Here is a 25,639-nt window from a genome sequence, read left to right as displayed (position 1 = left end):
TAAAAAAAGTTAATTACTTTCTAAATCTTTTATCTAATCTCATTAATTTTCCTACCTTTCCCCATTTTTGCAGGTAGGCCTCTAAGCCTGGGCGTCTGCTGCCAGCCATGCTGGACCCTAGGCAATTGTTTTGTGGCAAGCTTCTCCCACCCCTCACCGCCCGCCCCCCCCTTAGGTCTCCCCCATCACGTGATGGTTGACCAATCCTATGGTGTGTGTGGGCGGGGCCTGATGCTTAATAAGACAGAATAAATAAAAGTTACTTTAGTCTTCGCGAGCGCTGGAGTGACTGCAGCAACTATTGCAACGTAAGTGAAGAGATAGAGAATAAATAATTCAGTTTTTATATCTTCTAACTTTATATCTTTTTTCCTTAAAAACTTTCGGCTTTTGTATATCTTCTAACTTTATATCTTCTTTCCTTAAAAAACTTTCGGTTTTCAAAAGGCGAAAGTTTTTTAAGGAAAGAAGATATAAAGTTAGAAGATATACAAAAGCCGAAAGTTTTTAAGGAAAAAACATATAAAGTTAGAAGATTTCCGATTTTATACCTTGCAGCTACTTTTTTTTAAAAGTAAAGAAATTTTGCAGTTTTTAATTAAGAAAAAAAAAATTTCCGTGCTTCCAACCGACATGAGAAAATGGCTGCCGGCTTCTTCACGCACCTTCAAGGCTGGCCGCACCCGCCCTGAAGGCTGGCAGACAGCTTTTTTTCCTTTCTGCCCCCGCCCCCTATCCCCTCCTCCCCCCCCCCTCAAGGATTAACCCGGCAACCGGCTCTGGAGATCAGGAGGGGAGGAGGGTTACCCCGGCAACTGGGCCCGGCCATCTTTCATCCTGGCAGCAGTTCAATGCAGCGACACCACAGCGCCATATTTGATCCTGGCGGCACGACAATTTCCTTGTGGCGCCATCTTTGATCATGGCGGAACTTCAATGTGGGCCCGAACAGCGCCATCTTAAGTCTGGGCTGCCCGGTTTCTTCCTCCTTCCCTCTCTCCTTCCCCCTCCCTCCCTCTCTCTCCCCTCGCTCTCTCTCCCCCCCTCCCTCTCTCCCCCCCTCCCTCTCTCCCCCCTCCCTCTCTCCCCCCCTCTCTCTCCCCCCCTCTCTGCCCCCTCCCTCTCTCCCCTCCCTCTCTCCCCTCCCTCTCTCCCCTCCCTCTCTCTCCCCCCCTCTCTCCCCCCCCTCTCCCTGCCCCCCCTTCCCTGCCCCTCCCTCCCCCCTCTCTCCCTCCCTCCCCTCCCTCCCCCCTTCTCTCCCTCCCTCCCCCCTCTCTCCCTCCCTCCCCTTCCTCTCTCCTCCCTCCCCTTCCTCTCTCCTCCCTCCCCTTCCTCTCTCCCTCCCTTCCCTCCCTCCCCTCCCTCCCTCCCTCCCTCCCTCCCTCCCTCACCCCTCCCCCCTCCCTCCCCCCCTCCCTCCTCCTCCCCTCCCCCCTCCTCCCTCCCCCCTCCCCCCCTCTTTCTCCCCCTCCCCCCCTCTTTCTCCCCCCTCTTCCCCACCTCTTCCCCCCCTCTTTCCCCCCTCTTCCTCCCCCCCTTCTCCCCCCCCTCTTCCCCCCCAGTCGCTCTCTCTCTTCCCCCCAGTCGCGCTCTCTCTCTTCCCCCCCCCCCCCCCCCCCACAGTCGCTCTCTCTCTTCCAACAACAACATGCCCTCGAAAAAGCCTCAGCACCGCCGGGCACTCCAGCTAGTAATCTATATGAAAGAACAAATACTAGCTGCTGCTGAAATGGACTTGAAACCAATGAGCACTTCATAAATGCAATCCAAGTGGTCTTTGCTTGTGTTTATTTGTCGACAGTTGGATTTTGTTCCTATAAAGGGATATAGTTTCTCTTTAGCAGAATATTACTGTACATTACTTTGTTTAAACTACCATCATTCTCGAGCAGCGTACTATTTAACTTATTGTGAGCCAGACCCACAAGAAGCCCAGCAGATCTGAGAGGACACAGTAGCAAAGCTACATGGCGAGCTGAGGTCATCGATACAGGCGCACCAGGTACCGTAGGTCATGCACCCACCTGACTTCATCTGTAGCCACCTCGACTCGGTCTTGCCACTGGGTCTAGATGAACAAAGCCGAAATAGTGAGACAGGCTCTGTGCAAATCTTCCTCACCATAATCCAGTTGTCACGCCATTTGTGTCTCTACAGCACTGCACCGCCTCCCAAAGTCATGTGACATTGGGCTAGCGACAAAGCAGCGCGAGTGGATTCACTGGAGGCTGTATTGCAAACCTGGACAAGGGTGGCTCCGGGTATAGAGTTGCTTCCCACTGGAGCGAAGCAGCACTGGAGTTCGACAGCCGCCCCCGCACCCCCGAGTGACTGAGTAATCCTATTTAGGGATCGCACTGCTCACCTCCATCGTAAGAGGAAGGGGTTAAAAAAGGTGCCCTAATCAATACCTGCTTCCCTAACTCCTAGTCAGTTAACCGCAGCACAGGACTTTCACATATGCGGTCGGAACAATGAGAACCAAACACTTAAATACAGCATAAAACAACAACACAAAATGCTGGAAACACTCAGCGGGTCAGGCAGCATCTATGGCGAGAGAAAAAGTTAGAGATGTAACAGGTTTTAAGCAGGTGCAGAGGCGGGGGGAGGGGAGGAAAGAACAAAAGGGATGGTCTGTGATAGGGTGGAAGGCAGGAGAGATTAAATGTTGCAAATGGGAATGGCAGAATCAGCAACAGCAGCAGCCTGAAAAAATCGGGGCAGAGGCTTTGGTCTGAAATTGTTGAACTCAATGTTGAGTCCAGAAGGCTGTAAAGTGCCTAATCGGAAGATGAGGTGCTGTTCCTCGAGCTTACATTGAGCTTCATTGGAACAGTGTAAGAGGCCGAGGTCAGAGTGGGAGTGGAGAATTAAAGTGACAGGCAACTTAAATATAGCAGCTTGGAATGTGAGAATATTCCAGGACACTGAGTTGGCAAGTAGACGTGAAAGAAGTGCGCTGGTTGGTTGAGAACTAAGACAGTATAATATCGACATTGTTGCTGTCAGCGAAACCCGTTTAGCTGGCAGTGGCTCCGAGTGAGTGAGGATGTGGCACTGCATGAGTGAGCCGCTGCCACTTTTTTAAGTCTGTGAAAAGCGAAGTGGACATCACTAGTACCTTTGTATTTCCCCTTTTATGCCTTATTATATTATTTTTTCGCACTTGTTAAAAGCCTAATTACAACAACTGCATAATAACTGTACAACTGCTGGGCACCATGGATTTACTTAATTGCCACTGATGATCGTGGAGCTCATGTTGCAACAGTTATTGCTAGTTACAAATGTATAATTCAAAAAGAAATAATTTCAAGCAGAGATGTCCTCCTGCCAAGGTTGCCATTTTGGAAGTGGGCGGACTGAACAGATTGCAGCTGTGTGTTCCAGCCCACCTGCAGCCTGACCTCCTGTTACACAGGCTGCCTGTGGGACAGACACAGGCTGCCTGTGGGACAGTGACAGGCTTCACAGGCTTACTGACACATCTGTTACTTCAGTTGATGTGGAGGGAGGTGGGCTGAGCAGTGTAGAGCTACACTCGAACACGGTAACAACAAAAACTAGGGCCAAGGGAACAGTAAAACACATTTATATATTAAAGAATATCTTTTCAAACATTTAAATCTTTTTAACTGCAACTGTTTCTGGTAATAAGAGAAAAGACAAATCAATTATTTTTTTGACAAATCCCAATAAGTAATTTTGGATTATGTGAGGGGAATTTTAGCCCCCCCCCCCCCCCCCTTGATGGGCAGGAGAAGGTTGGAGTGTTCAAAAATCCCAGAAAGGCTGAGATAGATAGACTTTTGGACTCTAGGGGAATCGAGGGATATGAAGATCAGGCGGGAAAGTGGAGTTCTTAACCCGACCCCACCCTCTCTAGAACTTCCGGTTTAAACAGATGCAGGTTGGGTTGCCTAGATTACATGCTTAATTGCTGGAGTGAGGCTTAAACCCACAAACTGCTTACGCCAATGTGAGCGGGCTACCAACTGAGCCAAGCTGTGACACTGCAATCGCACCAAAGTAACAACGAGCGCTGTTAGAGCATGTTACAGGACAGCTAAATATTTCAGGGTTAAAATGTAACAGATCAACTAACTGCCTTTGCAAATTGGATGTTTCCTTAATTTTCTTCATTTTTAGTAGAATTTGCTTTAACTAATGCAGCCTGATTAATGATTCACTGTTACAGTAATCTTTAGTTGGGGACTCGTGAGTTTAACAATCAGATTAGTTGTGTCTGCTAAGCCTTTATAATTAGTAGCTGTAATAAGACTTCCTCAATTTCCGGTAAATCTGTTACTCTTCTTGGGCATAATCAAGGCTCATCTCCTGTTGAATATGGCTCCTTAGTTTTTCTAGCAACTTCAGTGAGTGCCCCCAGGTTCTGTTATCTCTCACTCCAGTGTGACATGCTGATTCAGCTTTCGAATCCATCGAACATTTCATCTTTATTAGGAAACACGTTGGAGCCTTTGTGCTATTGAATCTCGGTTTCAAGCATAGAGACTGAATGGCCAAAATATATAATAGCAGCAGGGTTGTTGGGCATTACAAGATCATGATGGAGCATCATTTATTAAAAAAAAATCTTGAACCAGAAAAAAAAGAAAAGCTATCAGATTAGCAGGTAGCCAGTTCCTAAAATCAGTAGAGTGACTGTCAGAAAAGCAAAATATTTACTTTTCTTTAAAAAAACGTTTAAGTACAGCAATATCCTCCTGTATCTGTCTTTAATACTAGACTGACCTCACACCCCACAGTCGAAGCAAGCAGCTCTTTCATCAGCATGCTTCAGTAGTTGAGGACACAAAGGTAGCTCTGATCATCTCGATACAAATATCTGCTTTCAGTCCAGGAAATGAGCTGTCACTGGCTTTGCTGCCTTTTTTCATCTGCTCGTCATTTGGGTTCCCCATATGTACTGGAACCTGCACAGCAACAGATCAGAGAGCCTGCTGCTCCGCATTCAAAACCGGTATCTCGCCTGACCTGCTTGGAGCAGGACCGTTTCATGTTGTTCAGTTTTCCATCAAGAAGACAGAATTGCCATGGATGTTCCTCCTGTGCTGGAGACGATCAGCTGGACAGAGAAAGGTCTGCAGCTCAGCACGATTGTCTTGTTTCCTTCATTTGTTTTTCATGGACAACTGGATTTTACAGTACAAAATCATTGGAACTGGAGATAGCAATGGAACATTGCTCGGTGTTCCTGGACTTTTTCTTTCTTGCATAATACGTAGATAGATACTGCATATTAGGATTTTTTTTCTTCTTGTGAGTAAAGGATTAATTTTTAAAGGAAAAAAAAAATCAATATTTTGCTTTGCAGTTTGCACTAGGATGCCTACCAATTGCTGTTTTAGTTTTTACAGATGGAATTGTTTTGAATTATTCTATGATGACTGTATTTAATGTAAGGTTAATAAAGGTGGGGGGAAGGGAATCACAATTTTGTCTTAGCTGATGAACATGGTGACTTACAATATACAACATTGGCCTGGAGGAGCTAGCAACAGGTAGGACTCCTATTGGAAAGCAGATGTCTTGAAGATAACGTGCACTTAAACACAGAAATATCAAGCATTCAGTTTCACTGTTGTAGCTTTTGTATAAATCTGATGATCAGGTTGTATAGCAAGCAGTTTTATGCAAAACCTATTGCCCTGTCATTAATTTCTGTACACTCTGTTTTTTATGCAGTTCTGAGCAAACTGTTTTCACACTTGCTAGTCCCAACATCTATACCAATTGAACTACTGGACTGAGATATAATCTACTTAATCGTGCACATGAAATAGGTGTGAATTATTGATGCTAAACTTCAGCCAGGGATCTTGAGAAATCTGATTATTTTAACAGTTTGTTTTATTCTATTCACAGGATTGTAGATTCACTTTTTTTATTGCCAAGTCTTTAATATAATTAACACTTTTGCGATATATTTGGTATTTTATCTTGTGTTTTCTGTTACGTTTCCTGTGCATTGTCGTTGATGTAGTGGAGTTCACTACAGTACTATTAAACCTGTTGCTGTTACTATTAAACCTGTTGCTGTTACAAGTCTTGTAGTCTGAAAATTATATTCTCCAATCTGACCTGTTGCACGTACCTGATTTCTACCACACTATATCTTTGTCTCCAGTTTTTGATTTGGGGACATTAGGCTATCTCTTCTGTTAGAAATGATAAACATTCATCTTGTTAAGCACTTTAAAATGACTGTTGATTTCTTGTGGTGTTCACAGTGAATCGGAAGAGATGCTATTTGATAAAGACAATTATTCTGCTGCTGAGGTGCAGCTGTGTGGAGTGTGGCCTGCCCCTTTAAAGCCACAAAGTCTAATTGCTTATAAATAGGCACATAGAAACATAGACGATAGGAGCAGGAGTAGGCCATTCAGCCCCTCGAGCCTGCTCCGCCATTCAATGCGATCATGGCTGATCATCCAAATTCAGTACGCGGTCCCTGCTTTCTCCTCATACCCCTTGATCCCTTTAGCCTTGAGAAATATATCCAACTCCTTCTTGAATATATTTAATGAATTGGCCTCTACTGCCTTCTGTGGTAGAGAATTCCACAGGTTCACCACTCTCTGGGTGAAGAAATTCCTCCTCATTTCTGTCCTAAATGGCCTACCCCTTATCCTTAGACTGTGACCGCTGGTTCTGGACTCCCCGACCATCGGGAACATCCTTCCAGCATCTAGTCTGTCTAGTCCTGTTAGAATTTTATAAGTTTCGATGAGATCCCCTCTCATTCTTCTAAACTCCAGCGAGTACAAGCCCAATCGATCCAATCTCTCCTCATACGTCATTCCTGCCATCCCAGGTATCAGCCTGGTGAATCTTCGCTGAACTCCTTCCATGGCAAGAACATCCTTCCTCAGATAAGGCGACCAAAACTGCACACAATACTCAAGATGTGGTTTCACCAAGGCCCTGTACAACTGCAGCAAGACATCCTTGTTCCTGTACTCAAACCCTCTCGCTACGAAGGCCAACATACCATTTGCCTTCTTAACTGCCTGCTGCACCTGCATGCTTACCTTCAGCGACTGGTGCACAAGGACATCCAGGTCTCTTTGCACTTACCCTTCTCCCAATCTATTGCCATTCAGATAATAATCTGTCTTCCTGTTTTTGCTACCAAAGTGGATAACGTCACATTTATCCACGTTATATTGCATCTGCCATGCTTCTGCCCAATCACCCAACCTGTCCAAATCATCCTGGAGTTTCTCGGCATCATCCTCACAGCACACACGCCCACCCAGCTTTGTGTCGTCTCCAAATTTGGAGATATTACATCTAGTTCCCTTGTCTAGATCATTAATATATATTGTGAATAGCTGGGGTCCAAGGACTGATCCCCACTAGTCACTGCCTGCCACTCGGAAAAAGACCCGTTTATTCCAACTCTTTGCTTTCTGTCTGCCAACCAGTTCTCTATCCAAGTCAGTACCTTGCCCCCAATCCCATGTGCCTTAACTTTACACGCAATTCTCTTATGCAGGACCTTATCGAAAGCCTTCTGAAAGTCCAAATACACCACATCTCCCTTATCTATTTTACCAGTTACATCCTCAAAAAATTCCAGTAGATTAGTCAAGCACGATTTACCCTTTGTAAATCCATGTTGCCTTTGTCCGATCCTGTCACTGTTTTCCAAGTGCTCTGCTATTACATCTTTTATAATGGACTCTAGCATTTTCCCCACTACCGATGTCCGGCTTACCGGTCTGTAATTCCCCGTTTTCTCTTTACCACCTTTTTTGAATAGTGGGGTAACATTAGCTACCCTCCAATCCATGGGTACTGTTCCAGATTCCATCGAATGTTGGAAGATGATCAGCAATGCATCTACTATTTCTAGGGCCACTTCCTTAAGTACCCTAGGATGTAGATTATCAGGCCCTGGGGATTTATCAGCCTTCAATCCCATCAATTTCCTTAACACCATTTCCCTACAAATACTGATTTCTTTCAGTTCCTCCCTTTCATCAGTCCCGATGTTCCCTGACATCTCTGGGAGGTTATTTGTGTCCTCCTTTGTGAAGACAGAACCAAAATATATATTTAATTGGTCCGCCATTTCTTTGTTCTCCATTATAAATTCCCCAGATTCTGACTGCAAGGGACCTACGCTTGACTTCACCAATCTTTTTCTCTTCACATATCTATAAAAGCTTTTACAGTCAGTTTTTATGTTCCCTGCAAGCTTACTCTCATATTCTATTTTCCCCTTCTTAATTAATCCCTTTGTCCTCCTTTGTTGAATCCTAAATTGCTCCCCATCCTCAGGTTTACTGATTTTTCTGGCCAATTTATATGTCCTCTCCTTGGATCTTATGCTATCCCTAATTTCCCTTGTTAGCCACGGTTGAGTCACCTTTTTTGTTTTATTTTTAAGCCAAACTGGGATGAACAAATTCTGTAGTTCATCCATGCGGTCTTTGAATGTTTGCCATTGCCTATCCACCGTCAACCCTTTGAGTGACATTCCCCAATCAATCCTACCCAACAGGCGCCTCAGACCATCGTAGTTTTCTTTATTTAAATTCAGGACCGTAGTCTCTGAGTCAACAACTTCATTCTCCATCTTAATGAAGAATTCTATCATATTTAGGCCTAGAAATTCAGTTGGTTGCGCCAGCCGTTAGTGCCTTAGGAGGAGTAGATTCCGGGCGCGAGGCAGCTTGCGCCCGGGCGAAGCGCGAACTGCGCCTCGCCCCAACTTCACTAGAGATTTAGTGGCGGCGCAAAGTCTTTGCGCGCGCTCAGCTGCGCGCGCAGATCATGACGTCATTTCCTCGTGCAACGCCCTTTGTGCGCCCCCAACCGGAACTTCAGTCGCACCGCCCCATTGTGCGCCTGGCGCCCCTAGCGACTGTGAAGTGGAACGGTGCTCAGCCGATGCGGGGCGCGGGGGGCGCAAATTAAAGGGCACTCATCCTGCAATATAAAACGCCGCCATTTTGCAGCACACCTTCTTGCGAAACGGATCTTTGGAGAGAGACCAAGGTAGATAGCTTTCTGCTTTGGCCCAACACTCGGACAGGTACTTCTGGCTTCAGGCCACAGCTTTCAAAAAGCTTTTGCCTTCATTGACATCTCATTGTTTGCCAGCATATTATGGGGGCTGCAATGGGTGTAAACGCTGGCTTTCTCAATTACATCCAAAGGGCTCAGAGACGCCATGAGAGACTGGCAGCCCTGGCTAGACGGAGGGGGGGCAACAGGCGTCGGCAAAGGAGGCCTTACCCACCCAGGGTATACCGCCAGCAGTTCTCCTATCTCCAGATGTCTGAGGAGCAGTGTGTTCGGAGGCTGCGATTCAGAAGGGACGTGGTCACAGAGATCTGCCAGCTGCTTGCCGGTGATCTGCAGCCACAGCTGAGGTGCAGGACGTCTCTGTCGGTGGCAGTGAAGGTGACGGTGGCTCTCAACTTTTATGCTACCGGCTCCTTCCAAGCCGCTACTGGTGACATTGCCAACATCTCCCAGTTCGCCGTGCATTGCTGCATCCGCCAGGTGACCAATGCCCTTTTCAAAAGGAGACGTCAGTTCATCTCCTTCTCTATGGCCCTTGACAAGCAGCAACAGCGTGCAATGGGCTTTGCAGCATTCGCGGGCTTCCCCATGGTGCAGGGCGCCATTGACTGTACACATGTGGCTTTGCGGGCACCTCTGGAGAATGCCGAGGATTACCGCAACCGGAAGGGCTACCATTCGCTGAACGTCCAGCTGGTGTGTGACCACAGGCAGCTCATCCTAGCTGTCAATGCCCGCTTTCCAGGCAGCAGCCACGATGCCTTCATCCTCCGACAGACTTCTGTGGCAGACATGTTCCAGGCCCAGCCTCACCCACGAGGATGGCTTATCGGGGACAAAGGCTATCCTTTGTGTACCTGGCTGATGACCCCGCTCCGTGCACCCAGCACCCCTGCTGAAGAGCGATACAACGAGAGCCATCAATCGACCAGGAACATCATCGAACAAACAATCGGCGTCCTGAAGCAACGGTTCCGCTGTCTCGATCGTTCCGGGGGAGCACTGCAGTATTCGCCGGAGCAAGTCTCCCATTTCGTCGTCGTTTGCTGCATGCTGCACAACCTGGCTATCCGCAGGACTCAGCCACTGCCACCACAGATTGGAGGACCACCTCAGGAGGAGGAGGAGGAGGAGCAGGAGCAGCACAGGAGGGAGGCACAAAGTGCAAGGGCCGCCCGTTGCCGGCTTATTGAACGTCGGTTCTAGGCCCCCTCTCAGGGACTGGCTTGTGCCAATGTCAGCAGATGAATGTAGCCGCTCCACAAGCCCTCAGCCGAGCAGGGCAACCAGGACTTAACCAAAAAACCATGCACACTGAAATTTAACAACAATAATTTATTGAAAACCTCTGCCCTTCCCACATTACATACTCATGTGGAGAAGCCCCCTCCAAAAACACAAAAATACCACTCTCGGCCTTACAAAAAGAAATAAAGACACCAGTCTCGGCCTTACACAAATAAAGATAGACACCAGTCTCGGCCTTACACCCAAACAACTGCACAAGTGTCGGCCTTCCAACAAGCACCAGGCATTTGTGCATACCTCTACTTTTTGCCCTTCAAGGGCGATGCCTTGCGCATCCTTGCCTGGCCCCTGCCCGCCCTGCTGCTCCTCAATGGGAGCCCAGTGGCTGCAGCAAGGCTGGGGGAAGGCTGCTGAGGGGCAGATGGCGAGACGGCAGATGCCCTTGGGGGTCGGCCTGCACCAGCTCTGGCCTTGGAGGGGCCGGCTGCTGACTGCTCCAACTCTGGCTGGGCGGCAGCAGTCTGTCCAGCAGCTCGTGGCAGCTGCAATGGCGGAGTGGCAGTGTCGGCTGCAGGAATGGTGGCAACCTGGCAGATCGCAGGTGCTCGCTGGTCGCCTGACACATTGGCACTCGCACGGGCCAGCAGTGCAGCATGCGCAGCAACCAGCTGAAGGACAGATTGCTGGGCTGCTGCTGCGCGGCGAGTGCCCTGGCGAGGCCTGGCTGATCCAGCGAGGGTGGCAGCAGTTAGTGCCCGTGTGGCCCTGGTCTGTGTCCGCAATACACCAGCCAGTGAATGGACGGCACGACTGGGCACTTGGCTAGAAGCCGACTGTGCTGCTGTGAAGTCCTGCAGACTCCTGGCCTGTGCTGCATTGATGTCCTGCACACTCCTGGCCTGTGCTGCATTGAATTGTTCCAGACTCCTGGCCTGTGCTGACCCGAATTCCTGCACACTCCTTGCCAGTGACTCTATGGAGTCAGGCATCCGTGCCACTGCAGCCATGAGCTCAGTGTGCCTGCGCTCAGCCTGGACGGCCATTTCCCATAGGAGGCGCACCTCCTCTGCGCTGACCGTCGCAGGACTGGAGGCCGCACTCACCCTCTGGGGAGAAGTCCGCCGAGCTTCCCCACCCCTCCCGCGTTGCTGCAGGCCGCTGGGCCCCGGAGCTTCACTCTCCTCCGACCCTTCCCCCCGGCTCCCCTCCAGGGAAGACGTGTCCCCTACATCGGCATGGGCTGGCGCGGCTGAGGGTGGCACTGATGGGCCGGCTTCCTCTTCCTCCTCCTCGTCTTCCGAAGGGCTGACAGTGGCAGCTTGAGGGCCCGCCTCCTCACCTGGTGATTCACCATCTGAAAGCAGGAAGGCACAAGAGTAGCTTTAGAGTGAGGACAGGGCGGCAGCGAGGGAGGCATGAGTGGTGCCATTCACCGCATTGGTCGGACAGTGGCAAAGGATGCTGATCTGATGCGCAAGTTGTAGTGTCCGTGTGTAGATAAAGACACTGAAGACAGGAGTTGGTTCATAGGTATTTACTAAGCAAGTCTGGGGGGGGGTTTCTAAAGGATATACACAATACACAGGCTTATATAGCCCAAGTGGCAATTACCGGCATTACGCACACCTGGGGCTCTTAAAGGCACATACACCACAATTCCTCCCCTTCTAGCTAACTAGTACATCATATTTTAAGTAATTATTAATTACATGTTATATGCAAAATAATATACATTGCTGTATTAACTAATTATAAGTTAGTCTCTCAGGAGGCTTCCTGACTCGATCCGGATAACGCCTCGGGGGTGTAGTAGGTTCTTCTGGCAAGGCTGATTCGGCTTGAAGGCCAGTGTCGGGTTCATCGGGCTCCAGTATCACCGGATCGGAGGTAGATATGGGTATCTCTACTTCATCGTTAGATGTATAGAGTGGTGATGTAGGTTGTCCCTTTTCGGATGACTTGATGATTTGGTCAGCATGGCGCCTTATTATGCTGTCTCCGATGTCCACGGTATACATCAGTGGTCCTAATCGTGTGCAGATAGTTCCAGGCTGCCATTTCTCGGTACGGTAGTCCCGGGCCAAAACCGGTTGGCCTATCTGGAAGGCCCTAGTTGGCCTTTCATTCATGCCCTGAAACTGCCGGTTCTCCACGTCCCTTCGGATGTTGGGCTTGACCAAATCCAGCCGGCATCTTAGGTTTCTATTGTAGAACATCATGGCGGGAGTTTGGTTAGTAACCATATGCGTTGCATTCCTATATGCAAATAAGAAGTTATCCACCTTGTGCTGAAGTTTTATGTCTTCATTACCCATGGCCTTGATGGCCTTCTTGAAGGTCTGGACAAACCTTTCAGCCAATCCATTGGTGGCGGGATGGTATGGGGCGGATGTGTAGTGCTTTACCCCATTGTTCTTTAAGAACTTTCTGAATTCTTCGGACACAAATTGCGGTCCATTATCAGAACATATCTGCTCCGGCAGCCCATTCCTGGCAAATATGGTCCTTAATACTGTGATGGTTTTTTCCGTGGTGGTGGAGGACATCTTTATTACCTCCGGCCACTTGGAGTGTGCATCAACTGCGATTAAGAACGTTGAGTCCAAAAATGGACCAGCAAAGTCGATGTGCACCCTTTGCCAGGGAGATGAGGGCCACTCCCATGGATGTAGAGGGGCCTGTGGCGGAGCATTTTGGACCTTCTGGCATCCTAGGCAGCTCTTGGTCATGTCTTCGATGTCTCCATCGATACCTGGCCACCATACAAACGCCCGAGCTAGGTTCTTCATTTTCACTCCACCCAGATGCCCCTCGTGAAGCTCCTTTAGCACTTTATCCTGGAGTTTGGGTGGAATCACCACTCTGGATCCACACATCAAGGTTCCTCGGCACACTGACAGCTGTTCTCTTCTTTGCGAGAATGCTGGCAACAGTGGTTCGCCATGTGCTGGCCATCCCTTCACTGTTAAATCGTAGACCCGTGAGAGAGTAGGGTCATTTCTTGTCTCCCTTTCAATGGCAGAATTTGTCACCGGTAGACATTCCACTATGGTAGAGTGGAATATCTCTACTGGGTCTACTGTAGGTGCCTCTTCTATCGTTGGCAACGGTAGGCGTGATAAACCATCAGCATTCCCATGCTGTTTTGACCCTTTGTATTCAATGTTGTATTGGCGTGCCCCTAGAAAAAGGGACCACCTCTGTAGTCTTTGTGCCGTCATAATGGGGACACCTTTTTTAGGGTTGAATATGGAGATGAGGGGTTGATGGTCAGTCAGCAAGGTAAATTTTTGTCCGTGTAGGTAATGGTTGAATTTCTTCACTCCCCATACCAGGCTGAGTGCTTCCCTGTCTATCTGGGCATAGTTACGCTCAGCTGAGTTCAATGAGCGTGACGCAAAAGCTATCGGCCGTTCCGAGCCATCAGGGAATCTATGGGACAATACCGCTCCTATGCCGTAACGGGATGCATCGCACGCCAGTCTGATTGGTAGTGATGGGTTGTAATGAGCCAAAATTTTCTCGGATGTGATTAAGTCTTTACATTTATGGAAGGCACGTTTACAGTCTTCGTTCCATTTCCAAATCACTCCTGTCTGTAGAAGATCATTAAGAGGGTGTAGAATAGTTGATAAGTTCGGTAAAAATTTATGATAGTAATTTATTAATCCCAGGAATGACCTTAATTGTGAAACATTTTCAGGTGCTGGGGCTTTTATAACTGCTTCAATTTTTTCAGGTGACTTATGCAACCCTTCCTTATTAATTATGTGGCCACAATATGATATCTGATTTTGGAAAAATTCGCACTTGGGGCGATTTGCTCGTAGGCCCCGTTCTTTCAGCCTAGTGAGCACCTGCTCCAAATTGGCAAGGTGCTCGTTGTCGTTTTCTCCTGTTACAAGGATGTCGTCTAGGTAGCATTGAGTCCCCGGAATCCCTTGCAGGACTTGCTCCATAGCTCTTTGCCAGATAGCTGGAGCTGATGCTATTCCAAAAACCAGTCGATTGTACTGGTACAGGCCTTTGTGTGTGTTTATTGTGAGATACTTTTTTAGAGGTCTCCTCAACCTCCATCTGTGCCAAGTCAATTTTTGTGAAACGTTTCCCTCCGGATAGTGAGGCGAAAATATCTTCTATGCTCGGAAGAGGATACTGTACCGTGTGAAGGACCGGGTTAACAGTCACCTTAAAGTCTCCACAGATGCGAATTTTTTTCTGTTCCTCAGAGTTATTTTTCAATGTTTTTTTCATGACTGGAACGATGGGTGTTGCCCATTCGCTCCAATCTATTTTGGATAATACGCCTGCCTTTTCCAAATTCTTCAGCTCTGCCTCGACTGCCGGACGTATTGCGTATGGCACCGGTCTTGCCTTAAAAATTTTTGGAATTGCTGTATCTTCCACTTTTATTGAGGCGGTGATGCCTTTCAAGTTTCCTAGTTTCTCTTGAAACACTTCTTTGGCGTTGGCCAAGATGTCTTTTAATCGTTCAGGTATGATGTCATCATTGTTTTTTTCCTTACTGGTCACCGTCAGTGCCTGAATGGAGTGCCAGTCTAAACGTATCTTCCTTATCCATTCACGTCCCAACAACGGTGGACCACCATCTTGTAGAATGTATAAATACAACTTTTGTATTTCTTTGCCGTTGTATACCACAGGCACCCTTATTTTTCCTTTGGGGTAGACTTTCTGCCCCGTATATGTTTTTAAGATAATGGATGTGTCTTTTAGAGGTATATGCGAAAATAGCCTCTCGTAATCTCGTCGATTTATTACGGGTAGAGCTGATCCTGTATCTAGCTGCATTTTAACTGGGGACCCTGCTATTGTGAGGGTAACCCAAATGGTTTGGTAATCCTCTTTGGCAAGTACATTATGTAATTTGAGACAGCTTAGTCTCTTGTTTCCGGAGTCGCTATCGCTATTCTGGTCTTCGGAGCTATTGTCCGTCATCATTTGTACCTTCCTGTACTTTTCTTTATTGATTTTTTGTTTTCTGTCAGTGGATTTATTTTGTCCAGATTGGCATACCCGTGCAATGTGTCCAATCTTACCACATTGCCTGCATGCTTTGCCCTTGAACCAGCAGTCCCTCTGGTTATGGGTGGATCTGCCGCAGCGATAACATCTTCCGAACTCCTGTGTCATTTTATGGGTGCCGAAGTCCTGTGTCTCTTGTTGTATCTCTGCAGCTCCTTTTGCTGCTGCTTCGTATGATACAGCCATACTGAAAGCTTTGTCCAATGTTAAATCTTTTTCAGAAAGCAGTCTTTTTTGTGTTCCTTCACTTAAGAGACCGCAAACAAATTTGTCTCGAAGATAATCCGATAGTCCTGCTCCGAATTGGCAGTACTTTGATAGCTTTCTTAATTCGGTTAGGTAATCAGCGTTACTTTCATTCTTGTGTTGATTTCTCTTGAAGAACTTGAATCGTTCCGCTATCAGCAGCGGTGTTGGGTTTAAATGCTCCTGCAGGGTATCAACAATTTCTTTAAAAGTCTTGTCCTTTGGTTTGGCTGGAGTGATTAAATTTCGTAACAGCCCGTATGTCTTCGCGCCCATTAAGTTCAGAAGTACTGAAGCTTTTTTTTCATCTGTTATTCCATTTGCAGTGCAGTAAACCTCTACTCTTTCCATGTATGTGGTCCAATCTTCTATTTCGCCATCAAAAGCCTCAATATTACCAGATTTAGGCATTTCAGAAAAGATATGGCGCTTCCCGTGCTTTCCCGCCGCTGCTACCGATAACAACGCTGTTTTACTGTGGTTTCAGTTTATTCACTGTTGGAGACTCGTTCCCAACGGAGGTCTACACGCTGACCTGCTTGCCGCGCCGGCCGTCTCTCGAGTGCACCCTCCCAGTCCATTATTGCTTGCCTCCGATTTCGCTACCTGTCTCAGCTGTAGAGCCCGCCGCTGGAGCTCCAGCCTGACGCCCAGGAAGGATTAGCGCAGTACCTGTCACCAGCTTGGCCAGCTGGTGAAACCACAGTTTCTCTTACTTCCTTGAGTCTTCTGGACGCTGGAGGAATCGATGTCCTTGAGGTGCTGCCAAATTGCAGGTAAGTCCGTTTCCACTTCGTCGCCACTGTAGTGTCCGTGTGTAGATAAAGACACTGAAGACAGGAGTTGGTTCATAGGTATTTACTAAGCAAGTCTGGGGGGTGGTTTCTAAAGGATATACACAATACACAGGCTTATATAGCCCAAGTGGCAATTACCGGCATTACGCACACCTGGGGCTCTTAAAGGCACATACACCATAATTGCTCTTAAAGGCACATACACCACACAAGTGGAACGAGAGAGCTCCAAAAGGTCATGCCCTTACCATTGGTGCCCAGAACAGGGTCGGCATCTCCAGTGGCGACGGGGCCAATCAGCCGGCCTCCCATAATGCGCTCCACACGCTGGTCGAGGTCGGAGAGCTCTTTGATATCAGGACGGCCTCCCCCGGTCTCAGTTTGGTTGCGCTGGTTGTGCGCAACCTTGGCCTGCAAGAGAATGGACGGCCTCTAAGTACAGTGTGTAGCCCTGATCTTGTCTGCACTGCCTCCCATGGTCGAATAGCTTGGACAGTGTGTAAAGTGCTGAATGTGCAAGTGATTTTCATGCCAGTCCCATAGCTGCTGGATGAGGGCTGGCCATTAGGGCTTTCAGGTCCCTTTGCCCATAATGTGAGGTGCACATGCAAGGATGAGGAGGACACTGGAAAGGGTACTCACCCTGACAACCCGAGTGAGGTCGTTGAACTTCTTCCGGCATTGCACAGCAGTCCTGGCAACCACGCTGTTGGAAGAGACCCTGTTGGACACCTCCCTCCAGGCTTTCCGGTAGGCGCTGGGCAGCGGCCTCTTGCCACCTTCTGGGTACAAAACATGGCGCCTGCGCTCCACTCCGCCAACCAGCACCCTCAGGTCACCGTCGCTAAAGCGCTGCGCTCTCTCCCTGGCCTTCTCCATAGTCCTGGGCGTTGTACAGGTGAAGCTGAAGTGGTCAGGCCTAGGTTGAGGGCTGCAGTGTGCAGGGCGTGGCAGGCAAACAATTCGACCCTCCCCCTTTAAGAGCTGACCGGCGCCAGAGTGTCTGCCATCAATCAAAAACTCGCCGCACCTGCGCTGCGCCCGGCCTCGGTGGTATCGCTCAGCACCGCCGGCTTAGCGCCTAAAGATAGTCGTGCATCGCCTGTTTTAGCGCAGCAGCAACCTCTTGGGGTGTTGCGACTGAATATCAGCGAAGGGGGCGCGACTTTAGCGGCCGCCCGACTTTACCGCCCCAAAAGTGGCTATACTGAATTTCTAGGCCTATGATCGCTCCGACCCAAGGGGCCTCGTACAGCAAGATTGTTAATTAATCCTTTCTTGTTACATAATACCCAGTCTAAGATGGCCTGATCTCTGGTTGGTTCCTCGACATATTGGTCCAGGAAACCATCCCGTAAACACTCCAGGAATTCCTCCTCCACAATATTGTTACTAATTTGGTTAGCCCAATTTATATGTAGATTAAAGTCACCCATGATGACTGCTGTGCCCTTATTGCACGCTTCTCTAATTTCCCTTTTAATGCCATCCCCAACCTCCGCATTACTGTTTGGAGGTCTATAATACCACTCCCACTAACGTTTTCTGCTCCTTCTTGAGGTAACTTTCTTTTAGGCACATTCTGAGATCAGTTGGGGTAATTGCTTAACTGTACACAGCAGAAAGTGATTAATATTTGGAAACTAACAAAAGTGACAGATGCACAATATTTCTAGAAAACTAGGCAACCTCCTGTGGCCTTGTTCACGGTGAGGCAGAGGAACAAGAGAAGGTTAGTGCAGCAGACTGAGGTCCTAATATAGTTTTGACCATTTTATCCCACCAGTGCTGAACCGTCTTCAAAGAGTATTCTCAGTTGTTCCAGGAACTGAGCCGACCTGTGAGCTCTTTGAAGAGCAATGTTGCGCCTTTAGAATGGTTACAGCACGGAAGAAGGCCATTCGGCCCCTCGAGTGGCCTTCTAGGCAAACTAAAGGTGGACAAGTCCCCTGGACTCGATGGCCTGCATCCTAGGGTCTTAAAAGAGGTGGCTGCAGAGATCGTGGATGCATTGGTTGTAATCTACCAAAATTCCCTGGATTCTGGAGAGGTCCCAGCGGACTGGAAAACTGCAAATGTAACGCCCCGATTTAAGAAAAGAGGGAGACCGAAAGCAGGCAACTATAGACCAGTTAGCCTAACATCTGTCATTGGCAAAATGCAGGAGTTCATCATTAAGGAAGTGGTAGCTGGACATTTAGAAAATCATAATATAGTCAAGCAGAGTCAGCATGGTTTTATGAAAGGGAAATCATGTTTGACAAATTTGCTGGAGCTCTTTGAGGATGCAACGAGCAGGGTGGATAAAGGGGAACCAGTAGATGTCGTGTATTTGGATTTCCAGAAGGCATTCAATGGTTGGGGGTAATATATTAGCATGGATAGAGGATTGGCTAACTAACAGAAAACAGAGAGTCGGGATAAATGGGTCATTTTCAGGTTGGCAAACTGTAACTAGCGGGGTGCCAGGGGATCAGTGCTGGGGACTCAACTATTTACAATCTATATTAATGACTTGGACGAAGGGACTGAGTGTAATGTAGCCAAATTTTCTGATGATACAAAGATAGGTGGGAAAGCAAAGAATCTCCAAAGGGATATAGATAGGCTAAGTGAGTGGGCAAAAATCTGGCAGATGGAATATAATGTGGGAAAATGCAAGGTTATCCACTTTGGTAAGTAAAATAAAAAAGCAATTTATTATTTAAATGTGGAGAGATTACAAAATGCTGAGGTACAGAGGGATCTGGGGCTCCTTGTACATGAATCACAAAAAGTTAGCATGCAGGTACAGCAAATAATTAGGAAGGTAAATGGAATGTTGGCCTTTATTGCAAAGGGAATGCAGTATAAAAGTAGGGAAGTCCTGTTACAACTGTACAGGGCGTTGGTGAGACCACACCTGGAGTACTGCGTACAGTTTTGGTCTCCTTATTTAAGGAAGGATATAGTTGCATTGGAGGCAGTTTAGAGAAGGTTCACGAGGTTGATTCCAGAGTTGAAGGGGTTGTCTTATGAAGAAAGGTTGAGCAGGTTGAGCCTACACTCATTGGAGTTTAGAAGAATGAGAGGGGATCTTAATGAAATATACAAGATTCTGAAAGGGCTTGACAGGGTAGATGCAGAGAGGATGTTTCCCCTCGTGGGAGAATCTAGAACTAGGGGGCATCATTTCAGACTAAGGGGGCACCCATTTAAAATGGAAATGAGGAGGAATTTCTTCTCTGAGGGTCGTGAATCTTTGGAATTCTCTTCCCCAGAGAGCTGTGGAGGCTGGGTCATTGAACATATTTAAGGTGGAGATAGACAGATTTTTGAATGGTAAGGGAGTCAAGGGTTATGGGGAGTGGGCAGGGATGTGGAGTTGAGGCCAAGATCAGATCAGCCATGATCTTATTGAATGGCGGAGCAGGCTTGATGCGCTATCAATTACTCATAAAAGACGGAGAGTTAGGAGAGTAACTAAAAGGCTTTTATTAGCAAAGAACAGAGCATGCCTCTTGTGGTTGACTGGGTTCCAAGAAGGCAGGGGGCTGCAGAGCGGTCACCTTTATACCTGGGCCTGTGGGTGGAGCCAGGGGCGGAGCCAGCAGAGACATGCTGAGGCATGCATAGGTACAACAGTGTGCAACAACAACAACAACGGTGAACAACAATAACAGTGGTTTACCACATTCACCCCTTGTTTAAAATTGAGTCCGGCGGGGTGAAGTGTACTAAAGGTTCGTGTAAGTAAGTCTATCAGGTGGCCTTGTATGCCGTCCTGATGGTCGTGGTGGCGGCGGTGATGGTGCAGCATCCAACGTTGAATCAGGCGTCTCATTGAGTGGTTGGGTGGTCAATGACGGGTCCTGGGGCTGCGGCATGCCGTCTAGCGGGGTTGGGTTGTGGGTAGTGGTGGATGGCAATGGTAGTGTTTCAGGGGCACCCGAAGGTGCGAGATCTCGTGTGGAGGCTGTGTCCTCCCGCCCATCCGGGTACGCTACGTAAGCGTACTGGGGGTAGGCGTGGGTAGTGGTGGGTGGCGAAGGAGGTGTTTCGGGAGCACCCGAAGGTGCGAGGTCTCGTATGGAGACTGTGTCCTCCCGCCCGTCCGGGTACACCACGTAAGCATACTGAGGGTTGGCATGGAGGAGGCTCACCCTCTCGACCAGGGGGTCCGTCTTATGGGACCTCACGTGCTTCCGCAGTAGGACGGGTCCTGGAGAAGTCAGCCATGTCGGTAACGAGATCCCCGATGTGGACTTCCTGGGGAAGGAGAACATTCTCTCATGAGGGGTGGCATTGGTGGCTGTACAGAGCAGTGACCGAATGGAATGGAGCGCCGCAGGGAGGACCTCCTGCCAGTGAGAGGTCGGAAGGCCCTTAGATTTCAAGTTTAAAAGGACTGCCTTCCAGACCGTCGCATTCTCCCTTTCCACCTGGCCATTCCCCCGGGGGTTGTAGCTGGTGGTCCTGCTTGTAGCAATACCTCTCGCGAGCAGGTACTGACGAAGTTCGTCGCTCATAAAGGATGAGCCCCTGTCGCTATGAATATAGCTAGGGAAACCGAACAAGGCGAAGAGGTCATTCAGACATTTAATGACCGTGGTACTGGTCATGCCTGAGCAAGGGATGGCAAACGGGAAACGGGAGTACTCGTCAATTATGTTGAGGAAGTACACATTGCGGTCAGAGGAGGGGAGGGGCCCTTTAAAATCGACGCTCAGCCGTTCAAAGGGGCGCGTGGCTTTGATCAGGCTTGCTCTGGCCTATAAAAATGCGGTTTGCACTCGGCACAGATTTGGCAGTTCCTGGTCATGGTCCTGACCTCCTCGATGGAGTAGGGCAGGTTACGGGATTTGATGAAGTGAAAAAACCTGGTGACCCCCGGGTGGCAGAGGTCATTGTGGAGGGTCTTCAGTCTATCGACCTGCGCGTTGGCGCATGTACCACGTGATAGGGCATCTGGGGGCTCATTGAGTTTCCCGGGCCGGTACAAGATATCGTAATTGTAGGTGGAGAGTTCGATTGTCCACCTCAAGATCTTGTCATTCTTGATTTTGCCCCTCTGCTTATTATTAAACATAAAAGCTACTGAACGCTGGTCAGTGAGCAGGGTAAATCGTTTTCCGGCCAGGTAATGCCTCCAATGTCGCACAGCTTCCACAATGGCCTGGGCCTCCTTTTCGACAGAGGAGTGTCGAATCTCGGGGCCCTGGAGGGTCCTTGAGAAAAAGGCCACGGGTCTCCCCGCCTGGTTAAGGGTTGCAGCTAGGGCAAAGTCGGATGCGTCGCTCTCCACTTGGAAAGTGATGGACTCATCCACTGCGTGCATCGTGGCCCTCGCAATATCTCTTTTTATGAGAGTGAAGGCTGCACAGGCCTCTGCTGTCAGGGGGAAGGAGGTGGACTTGATGAGGGGTCTGGCTTTGTCCGCATAGTTGGGCACCCACTGAGCATAGTACGAGAAAAACCCTAGGCATCTCTTCAGTGCTTTTTGGCAGAGGGGGAGCTCCATAAGGGGGCGCATCCTGTCGGGGTCGGGGCCGATGACTCCGTTCTCCACTACGCAGCCAAGAATGGCAAGGCGCATGGTACGAAACATACATTTGTCCTTGTTGTATGTTAAGTTCAGCCGCTGGGCCGTACGGAGGAATTTCTCTAGATTAACATCATGGTCCTGCTGGTCGTGGCCGCAGATGGTGACGTTGCCTAGATAGGGGAAAGTGGCCTGGAGCGCGTTCTGGTCAACCATCCGGTCCATCTCCCGTTGGAAGACTGAAACCCCGTTGGTGACGCCGAAGGGAACTCTGAGGAAGTGGTAGAGACGACCGTCAGCTTCAAAAGCTGTGTACTGGCGGTCCTCAGCCCTGATGGGGAGCTGGTGGTATGCCGACTTCAGATCAATCGTCGAGAACACCCGGTATTGTGCTATCTGATTGACCATGTCAGATATGCGGGGGAGTGGGTATGCATCTAGCTGGGTGTAGCGATTGATCGTCTGGCTGTAGTCAATAACTAGGCGCTGTTTTTCGCCAGTCTGCACTACCACCACTTGTGCTCGCCATGGGCTGGTGCTACTTTCAATAATCCCTTCCTTCAGGAGTCTCGCTACCTCGGATTTAATGAAGCTCCTATCCCCGGCACTGTAACGCCTGCTTTTGGTAGCGATGGGCTTACAGTCGCGGGTGAGGTTAGCGAACAAGGAGGGGGGGGGACTTTAAGGGTGGAGAGGCTGCAAATGGTGCGCGGATTTGGTAGCCGAACCCGCTTCTTGGGGGTCTAGGTCCAGGCATGTTGGTCTGAGGGCTCGCAGCAGCTCCTGCTGCTCAGTGTTTGGTGCAGCAGCCTGCTGCTCAGCGTTTGTTGCCAACATTTTGTTTTTGCTAATAAAATTGATGTGCTATCAATTACTCATAAAAGACAGAGAGTTAGGAGAGTAACTAAAAGGCTTTTATTAGCAAAGAACAGAGCATGCCTCTCGTGGTTGACTGGGTTCCAAGAAGGCAGGGGGCTGCAGAGCGGTCACCTTTATACCTGGGCCTGTGGGTGGAGCCAGGGGCGGAGCCAGCAGAGACATGCTGAGGCATGCATAGGTACAACAGTGTGCAACAACAACAACAACGGTGAACAACAATAACAGTGGTTTACCACAAGGCTCGAGGGGCCAAGTGACCGACTCCTACTCCTACGTCTTATGAGCCCGTGCCAGCTCCCCCGGCCTTAACCTCGTAGCTCTGCAAATGTTTTCCTTCAGGTACTTATCCAACTCCCTTTTGAAAGCCGTGATTGAATCTGCCTCTACCACCCTTTCAGGCAGTGCATTCCAGATCCTAACCACTCGCTGAGTAAAAATGTTTTTCCTCATGTCACCTTTAGTTCTTCTGCCAATCACCTTAAATCTGTGTCCTCTGGTTCTCGACCCTTCTGCCAGTGGGAACAGTTTCTCTCTATCTACTTTGTCCAGACCCCTTATGATTTTGAATACCTCTATCAAATCTCCTCTCAATCTTCTCTGCTCTAAGGACAACAACCCCAACTTCTCTAGTCTATCCACGTAACTGAAGTCCCTCATCCCTGGAACCATTCTCGTAAATCTTTTCTGCACCCTCTCTAAAGCCTTCACATGCTTCCTAAAGTGCGGTGCCCAGAATTGGACACAATACTCCAGTTGAGGCCGAACCAGTGTTTTATACAGGTTCATCATAATTTCTACACTTTTGTACTCTATACCTGTAATCATGAAGCCCAGGATCCCGTAAGCTTTTTTTAACTGCTTTCTCAACCTGCCCTGCCACCTTCAACAATTTGTGCACATATACCCCATGGTCTCTCTGTTCATGCACCCCCTTTAGTTTATATTTCCTCTCTTCATTCTTTCTACCAAAATGTATCACTTTGCACTTTTCTGTGTTAAATTTCATCTGCCACGTGTCCGCCCATTCCACCAGCCTGTCTGTCTTCTTGAAGTCTACCACTATCCTCCTCACTGTTCACTATACTTCCAAGTTTTGTGTCATCTGCAAATTTTGAAATTGTGCCCTGTACACCCTCATCCAAGTCATTAATATATATCAAGAAAAGCAGTGGCCCTAGAGCCGACCCCCGGGGAACACCACTGTGTACCTTCCTCCAGTCCAAAAAACAACCGTTCACCACTACTCTCTGTTTCCTGTCACTTAGCCAATTTCATATTCATGCTGCCTCTGTCCCTTTTATTCCATGGGCTTCAGCTTTGCTGGCAAGCCTATTATGTGGCACTTTGTCGAACGTCTTCTGGAAATCCATGCACACCATATCAACCACATTACCCTCATCAACCCTCTCAGTTATCTCATCAAAAAACTTGATCAACTTGGTTAAACACGATTTGCCTTTAACAAATCCCCGTGCTGGCTTTCCTTAGTTAATCCACACTTGCCCGAGTGACTGTTAATTTTGTCCCTGATTTTTGTTTCTAAAAGCTTCCCCACTACTGAGGTTAAACTGACTGGCCTGTAGTTGCTGGGTTTATTTTTACACCCTTTTTTGAACAAGGGTGTAACATTTGCAATTCTCCAGTCCTCTGGCACCACCCTCGTTTCTAAGGAGCATTGGAAGATTATGGCCAGTACCTCCCTGATTTCTTCTTCATCGTCCTAGGATGCATCCCATCTGGTCCTGGTGACTTACTACTTTATTTACAGCTAGCCTTTCTAGTACCTCCTCTTTATCAATTTTTAGCCCATCCAGTATCTCCTCTACCTCCTCCTTCACTATGTCTATGGCAGCATCTTCTTCCTTGGTGAAGACAGATACCAAGTACTCATTTAGTACCTCAGCCATGCCCTCTGCCTCCATACGTAGATCTCTTTTTTGGCCCCTAATCGGCCCCACCCCTCCTCTTACTACCCATTTACTACTTACATGCCTATAGAAGACTTTTGGATTACCTTTTATGTTAGCTGCCATTAAATTCTCAGACCCTCGCTTTGCCCCTCTTATTTTCTTTTTCACTTCCCCTCTGAACTTTCTATATTTAGCCTGATTCTTAGGTGTATTCTCGACCTGACATCTGTCATAGCACTCTTTTTCTGCTTCATCATATTTTCTATCTCTTTCGTCATCCAGGGAGCTCTGACTTTAGTTGCCCTGCCTTTTCCCCCGTAGTGGGTATGTACCTCGACTGCTTGTGTAAGCCAGTCACCTAATTCAGGAGCTGCTTTAGTTGAGTAGGCATCAGTATTAATTATATTGTGCCTGTGCAAGCATTGCTAATCGTGCAGAGATGTTAAACGGGTGTTCCTTGTGGAAAAATTATGGCTTAGCCAAGATAACAACGGGAAATACGCGTACACAGATGTTGTTTGTTGAAAAAAGAGACCGCAGCTAAATCGTGGCTGCTTGAGACAGCAGAGGAGTGCAGGAACGATTTTAGGGTATCCTGGAGCAGTGAGGACGATCAATGAAATGAATTGGTAGGGAGACGAGGAATCGCTTGTTCTGTGAGCTCGGAGGTACAATTAATTCATTCAGCACTCTTTCTTTATTCTTTTTAGTCAGCGGAATCTGGCAGAAATTACAGAACTGATCCACACGGCTTTTCTAGTGCATCGTGGGATAGTAAATATTATGGAGCTGACGTCATCGCATGGATCATTGAAGGATATGCAGTTTGGCAACAAGATGGCTATCCTGAGTGGAGACTTTCTTCTGGCTAATGCTTCTACAGGTCTAGCTCAGTTGCAGAACACTAAGGTACTGGGTTGTTTCTTTGT

The 25,639-nt window shown here is 48.2% G+C and overlaps 1 protein-coding gene across 3 annotated transcripts in view; it reads left to right on the top strand.

Moving 5' to 3' along the window:
- The window catches only part of pdss2 (prenyl (decaprenyl) diphosphate synthase, subunit 2), a 284,488-nt gene that overhangs the window by 111,598 nt on the left and 147,251 nt on the right, over positions 1 to 25,639 (top strand). For all 3 annotated transcript variants that reach the window (XM_085997754.1, XM_085997756.1, XM_085997753.1), the window contains one exon: positions 25,421 to 25,619. In XM_085997754.1, the coding sequence (XP_085853880.1) occupies positions 25,421 to 25,619 (199 nt within the window). The remainder of the gene's footprint in view (positions 1 to 25,420; positions 25,620 to 25,639) is intronic.

Source organism: Somniosus microcephalus, chromosome 9 (genome assembly GCF_052327205.1).
Source record: "Somniosus microcephalus isolate GS21.2 chromosome 9, FLI_Smic_1.0, whole genome shotgun sequence".
Classification (NCBI taxonomy): Eukaryota; Metazoa; Chordata; class Chondrichthyes; order Squaliformes; family Somniosidae; genus Somniosus; species Somniosus microcephalus.
The sequence above is the reverse complement of the archived record's forward strand: the minus strand, read 5'-3'. Positions and strand labels throughout refer to the sequence as shown.